The sequence below is a fragment of the Muscardinus avellanarius genome (genome assembly GCF_963383645.1).
Source record: "Muscardinus avellanarius genome assembly, chromosome: 20".
Lineage (NCBI taxonomy): Eukaryota > Metazoa > Chordata > Mammalia > Rodentia > Gliridae > Muscardinus > Muscardinus avellanarius.
The window spans coordinates 8,166,557-8,183,110 of NC_137806.1; the positions used below are offsets into that span (position 1 = coordinate 8,166,557).

At 43.7% G+C, this 16,554-nt stretch overlaps 1 protein-coding gene across 1 annotated transcript in view; it reads left to right on the forward strand.

The window, feature by feature from the left end:
* Positions 1-16,554, forward strand: part of MYO3A (myosin IIIA) — a gene marked incomplete at both ends in the record, with an annotated part of 172,565 nt that overhangs the window by 74,279 nt on the left and 81,732 nt on the right. Inside the window, 2 exons of the mRNA XM_080717187.1 lie at positions 5,157-5,255; positions 5,338-5,452. Of these exons, the coding sequence (XP_080573313.1) occupies positions 5,157-5,255; positions 5,338-5,452 (214 nt within the window). The remainder of the gene's footprint in view (positions 1-5,156; positions 5,256-5,337; positions 5,453-16,554) is intronic.

A 16,554-nucleotide genomic window follows, 5' to 3' on the forward strand; every position in this document is an offset into this window, starting at 1 on the left:
CAGGTGGGTGTCAAAGAGAGGGATTGGGAGAGCCAGTCTAGGAGGAGGGAGCTATAGTTAAAAACAAAAACAGAAGCACCATTTCATGAGAACCCTCTGGAGCTCTAAGAATTCCAAGCCGCAGCCAGGAGTGGGGTGCACGCCTGTACTCTCGATACTTGGGAGACTAAGACAGGAGGATTGCAAGCTCGAGGCAAGCCTCAGCAATGTAACAAGACCCTCCGCAACTTAACAAGACCCTGTTTCAAAATAATAAAAAAATAAAACAAGGCTGATGTTGGAGCTTAAGTAGAATGCCCCTAGATTCAATCCCTACTACCACAAAGAAAAAAGAATACAACACTTCATCATTAGCCTTCTACTACCACAAAGAAAAAAGAATACAACACTTCATCATTAGCCTTCCTGGGCTGTCTCATCCCTGGCCACTTTGACAAAGGTTCAGAGGGTTCAGAAGTGAGTAAGATGCACCTTGCAAGCACTTTGCCACAGTTTCACAGTTGGCCCCAGGGTTAAAGCCAAGAGGACACTCCTGAAGCCACCGTGGAGCATTCCTGCAAGAAGCTGAGTGGAACTGTCAAGAGGTATTAGGGAATCCACACGTAGTTCCTGGGGCCTGAGCCAGAGGAAGACAACTTGGTAACTTGCTGAGACCCCGAATCTGCCCCCAGATAGTCACACTAATGTCTGTGGGATGCTGTGACACTGTCTTCTTTTTCCTTCGTTTTTTTTTTTTTTTTTTTTTTTTTTTTGTAGTAATGGGGTTTAAACCCAGGCACATTCTGCCTCCAAGCTACCTCTCTAGCCCTTTTTATTATTTTTGTTTTGAAGCAGGGTCTCACTAAGTTGCTGAAAGTCTCACTACTTGTCGAGGCTGTCCTTGAACCGACGACCCTCCCATCCTAGCCTCCCAGGTAGTGGGTTCCAGGAGTGTGCCGCCATGCTGTTCTCTCTTGCAGCCTCGAGATGGGGGATGTTTGGAGGTGATGGCCTTTCTCATTGTTTAAACTTGCCAGTTGTTTTCTCCACTGAAGGTCAGTAGATTTCCCAGAGTACCCCCGGGTCTCATCAAATTATCCTCCTCGGCAAATGAAAGCTGATGGTTAGAGAGAGATCCACTAATTTCATGTGTCTACATCGATGAGTCACGTCGCTAATTGCACGCCACATCACGTAGGTGTTAGCGATGGAGCAATCAAAGTGATTCCACTGGAACAAAGCTAACTAAATTATATGCTGTGCTAGTCGTGGAGGACTGTCGGGATCCCGTGCTGAGCAAAGCCGACAGCAAACTAAACGTGGAGCTCTTTGCTAACCGTGCTTGTGTGCACTGTGAATGTCTGCAGGAGTCTCGTGAGTGGCCGCAGTGAGGTTGGGGTTGGAGGGAGGATGTGCTGGGATGTCTTCACATCAGCATCTAGTTCATGGACCACCTCTTTATTTCTTGTGGTACCGGGGATGGAACCCAGGGGCATTCTGCTTCAAAGCTAGTCCCTACAGTCTTATTTTATTTTTTATTTTGAAACAGGGTTTCACTAAGTTGAGGAGGGCCTCACTAAGTTGCTGGTGCTGGCTGCGATCCTGTGATACTACTGTCTCAGCCTACCAAGTACTAGGATTACAGATGTGCACCACCACGTTCAGCTTGGACCGTGTGTGTGTGTGTGTGTGTGTGTGTGTGTGTGTGTGTGTGTGTTACTGGGGATTGAATCCAGGGGGATTCTACTTCCGAGCTATACCCCAGCCCTAATTTTTTATTCTTTACTTTTGAAACATTTTGAAACAGGTTCTCACTAAATTGCAAAGGGCCTCACTAAGTAGCCGAGGCCAGCTGGGAACCTGCGATCCTCCTGTCTCAGCCTCCCAAGTACTGGGATTATAGACATGTGCCACCGTGCCTGGCAGGACCGTCGTCTCTTTTTTAAAACCTCACTTTTTTTGGTTCGTGACTGGCTTCTTTTAATTTTTTTCTTACCTCTGAAGTTTTCTTCTCTGAAGAAAATCCATCCATTCTTAAAATGGGTATTTATCAAGATTTATCCCATATTTTCTTTTGACATCATGACCTCAAGAGAGTACTCCTTGAGATCAACCCCCAAAGATGTGCTTCTTTCTCTCCTAAATTTACCTCCTCCATTTCCAGCCACCCATCCAGCCTGCCACCATCTCCAGTTCAACTGGATTCACATCCAAACCTGTGCCTCCTCCTGCAGTTCCTGGCTTCTGCCCTCCTCTTGCCCTGGAAGACCTAGCTCACCTTCGCTGTCCACAGAAGTGTTTGTGGAGCATGCAGGGCGCATCTCTCCTCTCGCTGTTTTGTTTTTTCTCTGCTCTCTCTTCCTGAGTGGCTGCTTTACCCTCTTCCTCTGACCTGACACTTGAAAGATCTGGGTTTCCTGGTCACTTGAACCCTTCCAAGTGATAGCACTCTATCTCTTCCAAGGAAGTCATCGTCATTCCAAGTGATAGCCTTCCAGACCCAGGGCAGAACTCAACCCAGAAGCGGCACCCATCAATGACACTTTGAACTTTCACTTTTTAAAAATGCCTGACTTTCTTCCAAATCCCAAAAAGGAGAACAGAGATCCTCTTATTCACTCCATCGGGTTCTGTACGTTCATATTAAGCACTTTCACTTGTCAACTTTCAGGAAAGACCATGGCGTACCTGAAGAGCCATTGGTGCGGCACAGATATCAAGTCCTCAGTCATGATATTTTAAACCTACACGAACTGTGTGTTACATCTCCAAGTATGCTGCTATAAAAATTATTCTTGTGATGGTTTGGGAAAGAATCTTGAACCAACACTAGAGATTATAAAATAAAGCCACAGATGTTCTAAAACTCCAGACATGTTTAACTGTGTCACTGGGACAGTAAATCTTTGTGGATATGTTTAGTTTACCGTTGACTCTGAGGAAAACTTGTGCATACTGAAAGAATAAGTCATTTCTAACAAGACAAAAGGAAAAGTCTCTATCTCCACTGAGAGGATGCGATATAACAGGCAGGAGGGGGGGCTCCAGGAAAGCTTCAGAATCCTTTCTGATACATATATGTTGGTGGTACTGGGGTTCCTGGAAGCCCTTCTACCGCTGGGATACACTCCCAGACCTATTTTTATATTTTTTTATTTGGAAACAGGGTCTCTTAAGCCAGCGCGGCTGGCTCAGAACCAGCATGATCCTCCTGTCTCCGCCTCCCAAGCCCGGGGATAACAAGCCTGCGCCACCACGCCCGGCCCTTTTTGATATTTTAAGGAAGAGAATTTGTGTAGAACTATAAACATTATCACATGTGCTTTCAAAGACTTCCCTGTGCAAGTAAAAATATCGACATAATAGTAATCATTCCCTTTCTGACAATGTTCTGTGGGCCCCTGAGCTCATGGATACAGGCTCTGAAAGAAGTGGGGAAGGTGCTGGGTACCAGCGAGGAGCAGCTGCCCTGGAGTGAGGGGAGAAAGGGGAGGAACCCAAGCCCAGCTCCGCCATGGCCAAGGGCGGCAGAGAGGAGAGAATCCACAGCACCCAGGTAGGGTCTCGTTCCCCCCATCCCCATGTAACACCTGAAAGAGGATAAATAACAGAAAGAAATGAAGACAGCAAAGCCTTAGAGTTGGAGATTTATAATTAACTTAAACCTTGTAAGTAAAAGCCTCCCCTACCCCAACTCTAGTCATGAGCTGGGCGATAATGGAGAGCTTAGTCCAGTGGGGACTTGGGACCACCCTGAGGGGAGGGTCCAGTAGGAGGATGAGGAGAACATCACAGACAGATGAAGCCCCAGGCTCTCCCGCATGGCCACCAGGGTTGGCAAGAGTACAATAAAGCAAACGGGTGTGGAGACATACAACTGTAATCCCAGTTCTTGGGAGGCTGATAGAAGAGGATTCCAGGTTTGAGGTCAGCCTTAGCAATTTCATGAAACCCCTGGCAACTTAGTGAGATCTGATTTCAAAAATAGAAATAAAATATGACTGGGAGTGTAGCTCTGAGGTAGAATGACCCTGGATCTAACCCCAATACCAAAAATAAGTAAATAAATAAACAAATATATAAAATAAAGAGGAAAGTAAAGCTGGGCCAGGCGCGGTGGCGCACGCTTGTAATTCCAGCATTTGGGAGGCTGTGACAAGAGGATCGCAGTTTGTAGACAGCTGCAGCTAAATAGTGAAGCTCTTCACAACTCGGTGCGACCCTGTTTCAAAATAAAGAATAAAAAATAGGGCTGGGAGTATAGCTCAGAGGTAGAATGCCCCTGGTTTCCATTACCAGTACCGCAAAAATAAATAAATAAATAAATAAAGCTAGGCCAAAGAAGGGCCAGTGGAGGAGGAGCGTCCTCCACCTCTATTTCAGTAGGGAACCTGTGCACACCCTCTGTCCCAGAAACCCATCAGAGTTACAAGAAGACCCAGGGGAAATGGAGAAAGCCCAGGGACCGTGAAGTCAGAGCAGATAGGTTGTAAAAAAATCTGGAGCCAGAGAGTCAACTGGTGACCCCTCTTCCCTTAATAATATTATGCCAGCGTCTGAGAAATGTTGTTTACACTTAACAGCCACAGAGTCATGGAATTTGAGAATTCTAAGAGATTCCTCATGCGGGTGAGGAAACTGATGCCCAGGAAAATATGGTTAGAGACAGACTTGGGCTTTGGAGCCAGATAGTCCTGGTGTGAAGTCGGGGTAGGCGCCAGCTGTGACTCAGGGGACACGAGCAGGGCTAAGCCTCACTCTCCTGCGGTGTACAGTGGGGAAGCCAGGCCTCCTGCAAGGAGTCACGGAGGGCCCCGGAGACGCGTAGCACGAGCTGGCCCGGTAGGTCAACTGTTTGTCTCTTTTCCTGTCTGTTGCCACTGACAAGTAAACTCCAAGATGGGAGAGCCTTGTTGCATCCCTGTGCCTAGAACAAGGTCATAGGCCACTCATACAAGACAGAGCGGGTCCTATCCTGCGTTTATCGCTGTGTCTGGAGTTTAATGACAGAGATGGTTGGCAATGATGACAATGGTAACAGCGAGAAAACCAAGATGCTGTTCAGGGACGTCCATGTATGCGCTCAAAGTTGTTTTTGTTTTAACAACTGGATTGCTAAGTAATCCACAGATATGCTTACGAGACACACCTACTGAAAAATGTCTTATTTTTTTCAGCGGAGAAAAAAATTTTCATGTATTTTACTACATTTATGCCGGTTTAGCTGGAAAGAAGAAACTGGCCCTTTACAAATTGCCCGAAAATAAGCCTCCCAGGTAATCCACTACCTTGTGCTTTCAAAAGTAGCGCTTCCACTTAATTTTCGATTTTTAACCTTCCTTTCATACTATCTTTTAGGTACCTGCAAAACGACCAACTCCGAACAGTACAGGACTTGATGAACAATGGTTTCTATAAATCCCAGTTTGAATCGATTGAGCAGTGTTTCAAAGTCATAGGCTTCACGATGGAGGTAAGCAGGAGCGCGACGCAGGAGCCGCCTCAGCGAGCTCTTCGTCACCACTCGTGGTAGACTCAGCACTGCTGAGTGGTCAGTACACGCAGGCACGGTGTGGAGAGCTTTCACGTAGCGTCTGTCCCAGGACCTTTGATATTGAGACTTTTTATCACCTATGTTATTCTCCTACAATCATTATCTGTTCACATTTTTTTTCTTTTTGGGGTATCTGAATAACAGTAATCATCAAATTTGAGGCCATAGATTGGCTTGCTTAATTTTCTTCTAATTTTTTAATTTATTTTGTATCTTGGGCTTTTGCACTTGATATCTATCTATCTCTCTCTCTCTCTCTCTCTCTCTCTCTCTCTCTCTCTCTCTCTCCCCCAAAAGGGTTTTCAGTTGCTAAAAATAAAAAGCATAACGCTGGGCATGGTGGCGCACGCTTGTAATCCCCAAATTGGGAGGCGGAGACAGGAGGATCGAGCTGGTTCGGAGCCAGCCTCGCTGGCTTAAGAGACCCTGTTTCCAAATTTTTAAAAATATATAAAATAGATCTGGGAGTGTAGCCCAGAGGTAGAAGGGCTTCCAGGAACCCCAGTACCACCAAAAAAAATAAAAATTAAAAAAATAATAAGAAGAAAATAAAAAGCATAGCCAGATGTGGTGATACATACTCGTAATCCCAGTACTTGGGAGGCTGAGCTAGGAAGATTACAGGTTCAAAGCCAGCCTTAGTAACTTAGTGAGACCCTATTTCAAAATAAAAAATAAAATAGGTCTTGGGGCATAGCTCAGAAATAGAATGCCCCTGGCTTCAATCCCCAGTACTGCAATAAAATAAAATAACATAACATAACATAACATAAAATAAAATAAAATAAAATAAAATACAAGCATAAAGAAAAACAGTTGGATGGATTTATACATTCTATAATGTTTTCATTATTTATATTATTGATTTCAATTTTATTTTATGTTTTTATTAATGTAGCCATTTGGTTTCTCTTGTTATTTTTCATCAGGAGAATAGTTGGTGTTCCATCAGCATTACAGCTATAATTAAAGACCTGACCACATTACATACAGGAAAGATTTATTTTCTTCTCTCTCTCTTTTTTTTTTTTTTTTTGCAGTAGTGGGGATGGAACCCAGGGGCATTCAACCTCTGAGCTACACCCCCAGCCATATTTTTTATTCTTTATTTTGAAACAGGGTCTCACTAAATTGCAGAGGGCCTAAGGAGCTGAGGCTGGCCGAGAACTGCGATCCTCCTGTCTCAGCCTCCAAATGCTGGGATTACGAGTGTGTACCACCACGCCCGGCAAGATTTATTTTCTTATGGTTCCGAGTTCAGTCCACATGCGGCCAGGGACCATGGCTCTCAGGCATGGCAGCAGGAGGAGGAGAGAGGGAGACCACATGGGCTGCGCTCCTCTTATCATGGAGGCCGGAAGCCAGAGAGACCAGGGGGAGGAGGAACCACACTTAATCTCCAAAGCCGCACCTCAGGGGCCCTCCTCCAGCCTCACCCCACCAACCTGGGCCACACCCGGAGAAATTCATTCCCGTGGGTTTATCCACTCTGGATTACAACCTCCTGCCTCAATGACATCAGCTCCAAACATTAGCACATAAGCTCTGCAGGGGACATTTTACATCTAACTATAACACTTGGCTTCTCTATTTGTTTGTTTTCTAATAATGAAGTCATTTAAGGCTGTGAATGCCTCTCTGAGTAATAAAAATGTCTTTTTGTCCTGTAGGTTGTATGTTTTAATTTTATACCAAACCACCTTGTTTAACAGGGACCCCTGAGGGCTTATAAAGTAGCTTTTGACCTGCTCTTAGTGGTTTACTATTTTCTCTGCTGATTCAGATCCTGTGATAAAAGAACACTTCACTCTGAATGTGAACCAGTCTTTTAGATGCACCCTTTCAGGAAAGTACTACACCACTCATTGAATCCTTATAAATGACTCCCTGCCACTTTAAACAATTAATGTGTTGGCTTTAAAAGTATACTGAGATCAGATCTCTGCTAAGCTCAAACTAAAAATAAATAAATAAATAAAGCACAATTTTTTTAAGAAAAAACAATAGAAAATTAGAAAATGTTAGCAGAATATAAAATGTAGAGATGCTGATGGAAGTGAAGCTTTATAAATTTCATTCAAAATATGTGCAGTGAAGTTATTAAGATTAGACCTAATCACTCTGTAACCTCTTAGGGTGCTGTTGACTCTTGTGTTAGTCAGCTCCCCATTACTATAATGAAATAGCTGAGATAAGTAACTTATAAAGAGAAAAGGTTTATTTTGGCTCACAGTTATGATGGTTTGGGTCCATGAGCCGTTACACTCTGATGCCCATTGCTCTGAGCCTGTGGTGAAGAAAAGCTGCTTAAGTCATAATCCAGGGAGCAAAGAGAGAGAGAGAAAGGTCTAGCTAGAGTTGCACAGTCCCCTTCAAGGATACAGCGCCAGGGACCTGAAGACTTTCCCCACTAGCTCTCATTCCCAGGAGTTTCCCTAGCAACCAGGCCTATAACACATGGACTTTGGAGAAAATTCAAGATCCAAATTATAGCAACTCCCTTCTAAAATATAGGGCTATGAGCCAGGCATGGTGGTGCACGTTTGTAATCCCCGCTCTTGGGAGGCAGAGACAGGAAGATCGCACAGGTTCGAAGCCAGTCTCTCATGCTTAAGAAACCCTGTTTCCAAATAAAAAATATTAAAATAGGTCTGGGAGTGTAGCCCGGAGGTAGAAGGGTTTCCAGGAACCTCCGTGCCAAATAAATAAATAAATAAATAAATAAATAAATAAATAAATAAATATAAGGCTATGAACAGTAGTTATTTAGTCCTATAAACCATTTGCTTGTTGAAAAGTAAGATTTCAGGCCGGGCGTGGTGGCGCACGCTTGTAATCCCTGCGCTTGGGAGGCAGAGACAGGAGGAGCACGCTGGTCCGAAACCAGCCTTGCTGGCTTAAGAGACCCTGTTTCCAAAATACAAAATATATAAAAATAGGTCTGGGAATGTCGCCCAGAGGTAGAAGGGCTTCCAGGAACCCCAGAACCACACACACACAAAAAAAAAAAAAAAAAAGAAAGAAAGAAAAAAGAAAAAAGAAAAGTAAGATTTCTAAAGATATAAGTGTCCTTGGTATATGGCAGTGTTTTTTGTTTGTTTTTGTGGGGTATTTTTGTGGTACTGAGGATTGAACCCCGGGGCATTCTACCTCTGTGCTCCACACCCTGTCTGATTTTTTATTCTTTATTTTGAAATAGGGTCTCACTAAGTTGCAAGGGCCTCACTAAGTAGCTGAGGCTGACCGTGAACCTGCAATCCTCCTGTCTCAGCCTCCCAAGTACTGAGATTACAAATGTGCATCCCCCATGTCCAGCTACATCAGTGTTTTCTGCTAGAATATTTTCTCCAAATATGGGACTTCTGCCATTGTTCCTCTGGTAACAGTTGACCTCCAAGTTCTGCCTTGTATTTGAAAGCTTTGGGCTCCTCCTTGGTAATCCTGGACACAAGCCCAGGGAATGATATCTCAAGACCTGGCCTCTAGGGAATGAAGTGTGATCGGTAATTTCTGCCAACTGGTTGAGAATGAAGAACAGATAAATGGCTTTTCTTTTATTCAAAATTAGGGCCAAGACCAGGCATAGTGGTACATGCCTGCAATCTGAGTACCTGAGAGGTATCTCCTTCATCAGAGAACAAGATAATTGCAGGTTCTAGACCAGCATCTGTAACTTAGTGAGACCTTGTTTCAAAATAAAAAATAAAATGGGCTGGGTATGTATCTTAGAAGTAGAGTGCCCCAGGGTTTAATCTCCAGTATCAAAAAAAAAAATTAGGTCCTTAAATTACAAGAAAGATTTAGGTGAATCGAGTGTAATGTTTCTTCATCAAGGTTTTAGAGATCTCCTGTGGTCCATCTCCACCCTGAGATGAGCTAGAACAAGAAAATCTTGATTTAAATGGAGTTTCAGTTATTCTTAAGACTTCCCTTAATAGCAACTCTTTGAAAGGTTCTGCTTTGTACAATCTCTGTAAGACTGGAAGAAAGTGAAATAATGATATGACAAGTTGGCTACTCCAGCTGGAGAAATGAGAAATCAATATCGCTCTAAATTGGTCTCTGTTGACTTGGAAACCAGACAGTACCTATAACAATGAATATTTAGGGTGATCTGATGTGCCAGAGTCAAAGAAATGGCAGAGTAAAGCACTCCAGCTTCTAGGGTCAACTGTTCTAGTGTGGCCCTTCCCCTGAGACAAGAGGAATTGAGATTTGATGGGGAGACTTCTTCCTACTTAGCTTATTTGATAGCCTCAAAATATAGAGCTCCTGTCCTGAATTCTGATAAACATCACTGATCTGTTTTCACATTTATTAATTAGTTGTAGGGACAGGTTGAGAAGCCAGAGAGGGATCCAGAAGGCTCTTTCTAGAGCCATTTGGGGAGAATAAACTCCTCTTGGGACCATAGCAAACATTACTACAATGACTTCCTCCAAAGAGTTCTCTTTCTTCAGAACAGTGTGAATCATAAGAACAAGAGAGATCTAATTGCCAGCCAAGGTTGAGCACATCCTTAGGCAAACACTGTTCTCTCAGGAAGTCCTAAGCTGAAGCTGAGTGGCTTTTGGCTTAGAAGCTCCAAATTGACCACCTTCGTGTAGTCATACGTCTTAATGGTGTACAAGATGGTAGAAGCACACATCACTCATTTAGCCCTTCCCCAATTCCTACCATATTTTCTCCCCACCCCTCCTTCTCATGTTGGGCTTAGTGGTTGGTTTTGATATGTTTACTAATGCACATCATGTATATTAGGGAATTTGCTTCTCCCCTCCATCACCCTCTGTTAGGTCACCCTATTTGCCCATCTGTAGTATCTCCTTCATCTAGAGCTCCTCCTATGACCCATTTTCTCCCTGGCTTCTGCTTATTAGGGAGAGCATCCAACTTCTTACTTTCTGTGACTGACTAATCTCACTTAGCATAATGTTCTCCAGTTCCATCCATTTCCCTGTAAATGACATGATTTTATTCTTCTTCATGACTGAGTAAAATTCCATTGTGTACATATCTCATAGTTTTGTAATCCATTCATCTGTTGATGGACATCTTGGCTGGTTCCATAGTTTGGTAATGGTAAATTGTGCAGCTGTGTACATAGATACACACGCATTCGTTTGTTTTCCATTCTTTTGGGTAGATACCCAGAAGTGGTATTGCTGGATCATATGGTAGATTCATTCCCATTCTTCTGAGGATCCTTCATACTGTTTTCCAAAATAGAAATGATACAGTATTTTCAGCCATTTTCATTTTTGAAGAATGCATTCTCCTTTTCCCTGAGCTCTGGGCTGGCCGCTCAGGCTGTCCACCTGTAACCGCAAAACTGCAGCTGCAGTCTGGGAACACCAGGGCTGTGTGGTTCTAGCATAAAGAAGCTGTCTGGGGCCCTTCTTTCCGTTGATGCATTAAATAGCTTTTAGGTTATGAAACTAGAAACAGAAATGTATTGCTTAATAGTCAGTGTCTGTCTGTCTCTCTCTCTCTCTCTCTCTCTCTCTCTCTCTCTCTCTCTTCCTCCCCCTTTCCAGGGAGCAGGGCAGCTGAATGGATGTTGAGGGCAGGAGAATGTGTTCAACCAGTAACACCCTGTGCTTGAGAGCTGGGATGGAAAGGAGGCTGAGTAGGAGTTGGACAGTGAGGAGATCACCAGGCATGTGGGGTTTTCTGTGCAGACCTCATGCTTTTGTACATGCCGGCAGGGCTGGGGCTGGGCATCCTACTGTGCAGACATCTGTGCCTTCGACCTTACCTGAGTACCTTTGGGGAACAAGGTCTGAACTGTAGCATCAGGAATAAGAAACAAATCTGATACATTTGGGGAAACAGATTTTTGCATTACTAGTGTATGAATGCATTTGTGTATTTGTGATGACTATAATACCTCTGAGAGAGAAACTCCTCGGCACAGAGCAATTGAATTTCAGCCCTATGGAGGTGAAATGAGCCCCCCCCAGGTCCCTGAAGACTGTGGGGGAACCACAGAACACACCCAACAATTAGCCACATGCCACTCCCTTCCAAACTTTGTCCCACTCTTACGGCATTATAGGCGACCCCTTGAATCTGCTGCTCTTATTCTGGCTTGGGGACCAAGATCATATCTTCCCCTGGTGTTTCAGCACAATGTACATCCAATGTCAGCTGTGTCCAAGGTAAAAATAATATAGTGGCTGCTCTGGCCGCCCTAATGTTAGTCAGCTGTAATGGTTTGAATTGATAATACCCCCTAGCCTTCCTGGAGACAAGGTAGCAGTGTTGAAAGCAGGGCTTGTTTGCTAAGGAGATGTCCTAGGGTGTAGCCTTGGGGATTATCTGGTACCTCCAAGACGTGTGTTCTCCCTCCACTTTGACCTGAGCTCTGCAAACACTTGTCCTGAACCCCTGAAATCTCCAAAAACTGTGAGCAAATAAACTTTCCTTTCTTTAAGTTTTGTGGTCAGGTGTCTTGGATTACAAGTGTGAGAATGTTGACAGAGGCATCCATGTAACCGTCACACCGCCCCACCCCAACTAACTGCGTCTTTTTCTTGCTCCTTTGTGCCAAAATTCAAACCTGCTTTCCCCTCTTCCTTTATCATGTCCCCCTTCTAGCCTTTCCCCAACCTAGTCCTCACTCCCCCATAGCTTCGCCTGTAGACACAAGCTTATTTAGGCACCCAGGGTAGCCTGGCTTTTAGAACATGGCCAGATTATTTGGCATGCATTAACAGAGGAAAGAGCAGTATCTATGCTTTTCCTCGCTCTTTGGTCATGAGATCAGCGCTAGGAAAGGATGATCCTTTGGGACTGTTGGAAGCCTGGTTAGGGGAAAACAGAAGCTAACTGGATCTCAGGGTACTACATCCTCTAAACTGCAAGGATGCTGCACATCACTTAATGCAGCCCCTGCCTGTGACCAGGGTCTGGGTCTGTCTGCAGTTGTCTCCCCTACAAAAGTAAATCTGCTTCTCACTAATCCACTCCGCCACAGGCTGCTATCTTGGAAGCAAGGAGTCATTTTTAATTGGTTTGTTTATTTCCGAGTTCCACTCAGTAGAGGCAATGTTTCCCCTGTATCTGGCTCAACTGCTTTCTCTTTCTTGGTAGAACAATGTTTAGTAACACTGCAGTGAAACCAGTTCTGCAGTTAGCAACTACCAATGAACTTAATTCATTTGTTTCACACCACGGGCTCCGAATTTAAGCCTAAATTTATTGAATGTGTAAACACGCAGCTTAGGACAAAGGAGACTGTGGCATCTGGTTCTGGTTCTGAGGTATCACCACCGTTAGGTATTTTTGAGGACATTTTTTCCAGTCAGGATGACCTTCCTAGCATGAGGTGGACTCCCATCTCCAGCAGACTCTGCGAGGTAACAGGGCAGACTGGCCTGCTTTGGAGACAGTAGGATGAAACAGTAGGTGTGTGTATTTCCTTTCTGCTCCAGTCCTGAGTTTTTGTGCTGTCTTTCTGGTTTCTTTGGTCTGTGCTTTGTCAGTGGCTGTTTCAAATCCATTTTGGAAGAACGAGACTTTCAATATCAAGTGAAGTAGAATTTTCATGTCCTCCAGCTCAGTGCCCTCTCAGTTCCCTGCATAGAGTTTCCCTGATTCTCCAGCATGGAGTCTGTTTCACTCTCTCTCCACCTTCCTCTCTTGGGGGTTGTCGGCACCCACAGGGTGTCTGTGTCCCTTTAAACCATCCCGGGGACTACAAATACGTGTGTCACTTGGGTTTCAGCATGCTCCCAAGGAATGACAGGCAAATCAAAATTAGAAATTCTCTAAAAATAGCATGAATCGGAAAACTCTAGAACTTTTATGACATGTGATTTCCTAAACCATTTTCCTGCCAGCGCTTTAAAATAAGTGATTAGCAGTTTGGTGATTCAACTCATTCAGAGACCATTTTTAGCACACCATTTAGACCACATCATGGCAGGAATTTTTGCCTTGCTTTGCAAGACTCACGTGTCTCACGTCTAGGGTGAGAATGCCCTTTTTTTTTTTTGCTTTAATATTGCTTACATTTTATATGCTAGTGTAAAATCACAACCTGGCATGTTTTTTTACATTATCAGTTAGGACCAAATAGTACTTGTAAAAGAAATTAAATAGTTTAAAGAATCACACAAAGCATTAAATTCCCATGAAATTGTATCACCTCATTTTTTATGTCAGGCATGGTAGCGTATGTGTTGTAATCCCAGTACTTAGGAGTCTGAGACAGGTTTGAGACCAAGCTCGACAACTTAAGGAGACTCTTAGCAACCTAGTGTGACCCTGTTTCAAAACAAAAATAAAAATAAAGAGCTGAGGGTATATCTTAGAGGGAAAACATCTCTGGGTTCAATCTCCAGTATCACAATACATAGAAAAATAAATAATAATTTTTGGTCAGGTCAGGAGGAGTATGCATGTCTATTTTAATCACTTAATAATTTTTAATAATGTACTTTTCTTGGTGCATTATAATTTCACATCATAATGTAACGATGTTGACAATGTTGACAATCATGCATGCACAGGTCGCTTGGGGTCCCCCCGTTTCCTCCTTCATCTTACAGAGCACTGAGATTGATGCTGGTATAATCACTTACGTACATGTCGTCGATCAATGGCAGTATTTCCATCAATGAACCTCCGTGTTTCCCCTTCCCTTCCCTTAGACCAGCTCTCTGGCCCCATGAGTTACTAATAATTTTAAAGCAATAATATGATACCTAGTTGTTGTTTTCACTTTAGAAGCATAAAAAGAGTTCCAGTTCTAGAATATTGTGAGTCAGCTGACATTGAGGACTTGGCAGAATGCTAGAACCAAGGAGGAACTTGGTGTGATAAAAATAGTTCTGTACTAGGGAATCAAAGTCCGTGGGTTACAGTCATTGGCCCTGCTTGTTTCTGGCTGTGTGTCTTTAGACCAGGAACTAAACCTCGTGGTCTACGTTTCTTTACCAGTAGAAGGAGAGGAGAGGGATAGTTCATTTCTGCATTAGGTTCAACACTCACTGCCTGTGATCTGATGGGTAAAGCTGAGGGCCGTTTAATTTCGGTCTACCCTCTGCAGATTGTTCATGTGAGTCCATTGCTTTGAGGATTTGCAGAGAGAATGTCTTATCGCTCACATACCAACCACTGCAGATGTCAGTCACAGAATTCCACCTTCCGTTTCCTCAGATCCTGCTGTAGCTTCCATTCCCAAAACAACATCAGAGAGAGGGGCATCATGCCTCTCATGGCTTGCCATTCTGAAGAGTTTATTGGCTTTTGGAAGAAAGCAACTTGGTTTCATACTATTTCGATGTTCTCATAAAATCTAACTACTGACACAGGTTGCAAACCTGAGACCAGAATAAAGGGACATTTAGATTAAAAGAAATTCTAGCCTGGTGTGGTGGTGCATGCCTTTAATCTCGGTACATGGGAGGCTGAGTCAGGAGGATTGCAGTTTCAAGGACAATGTCTCGGCCATCTTGTGAGACCCTGTTTCAAAATAAAATCAAGAAAGGACTGTGTGGTTGTAGCTTGGAGGCAGAATGCCCCTGGGTTCAATCCCCAGTACCACAAACAAAAAAAGAAAAAAAGAAATAAAGGAAGGAAGAAAAAAAAGGAAAGGAAATTTTCAAAAAGTTCTGAGGAAGACAGAGACTGTGGGACACAAATTAAGAGGTTTATAGCGGTGTCTCATTTCATATGAGACAAATAACGGAAAGACTCTATTTTGAAGGTGGAGGAAATTTTACTGTCACTTGACTGACATAAGACACAACAGTTTGACAGGCATATATTAAGTACCAGCTGTGTACCAGGCCCTGCGCCAGACATTCAAGACTAGTCACGGTCTGTATCCTCAATGAGTTTATAATGCGATAGGAGAGAGAGACATAAAACACCATTGCAGAATTTCAGGAAAATGAAGTTAGTCCTGTGATGGAAGACAAAATGTTACAGAAACACGAAGCCTGGGGTTGATCAGTGAACGTTTTGGAGATGGTATGTGTGAAGAATGGAAAAAGAACAGCCAGAACTGCAGCATGGGCACAAGGGTAGGGATCCTGGGAGCCCACAAAGAGTCTGGCTCGCAGAAAATGTGAAATAACAGTAGCTGGAAATGAGAAGAGAGAGAGAGAGAGAGAGAGAGAGAGAGAGAGAGAGAGAGAGAGAGAGAGAGAGAGAGAGAGGCCTGCCTTGACGAGGAGCTGGAACTTTAGCCCCAAGGGAACAGGGCCCACTGAAGGGTTATAATTGGAGACACAGATGACCTGATTTTCCCACTAGAAAGATCTCTCTGAGATCCGTGTGGAAGATGAACTGGGGAAAGGCAAGACCAGAGGCAAGGAGACTGGCCCAGAACACAACTCCAGAGGCGAGTGTGTGCACTAATCATGTGTGTGAGTCTAGACGTGACCTTGGTCCGGAAAAACAAACACAAAGCAAAGTACCAGGCTGTTCACCTGGCTGTTGTTTTTGATGTTCAAGAAGGCGTGTTTGTGCCCAGAGAGGGCTATCGACAGTCACTTCTGTTTACTTAATTCAGTATATTAATTACTCTGAAACCAAGTACTTAGCTTTTTCCTTGAGCTTCTATTCTGCTTGCTTACACATCTTTTTATTCAATGAGTAAATTTAACAATCTTTTTCTCTTTTGCAGTACTGGGGATTGAACCCAGGGGCATTCTACCTCTGAGCTATACCCCCAGCCCTATTTTATTTATTTATTTATTTATTTATTTATTTATTTATTTTTGCGGTACTGGGGGTGGAACCCAGGGGCATCCTACCTATTTTTTTATTCTTTATTTTGAAACTGGGTTTCACTGAGTTGCAAGGGGCCTCACTAAGTAGCTGAGGCTGGCCAGGAACTGTGATCCTCCGGTCTCAGGCTCCTGAATGCTGGGATTACAAGTGTGTGCCACCACTCTCGGCTTTTAAATCTTTTTTTTTTTTTTTTTTAAAGCAAGGTCTCACTAAGTTGTGCAGGGCCTCACTAAAGAGCGAAGAGTCTCATTAAATAGCTGAGGCTGGGCACAAAC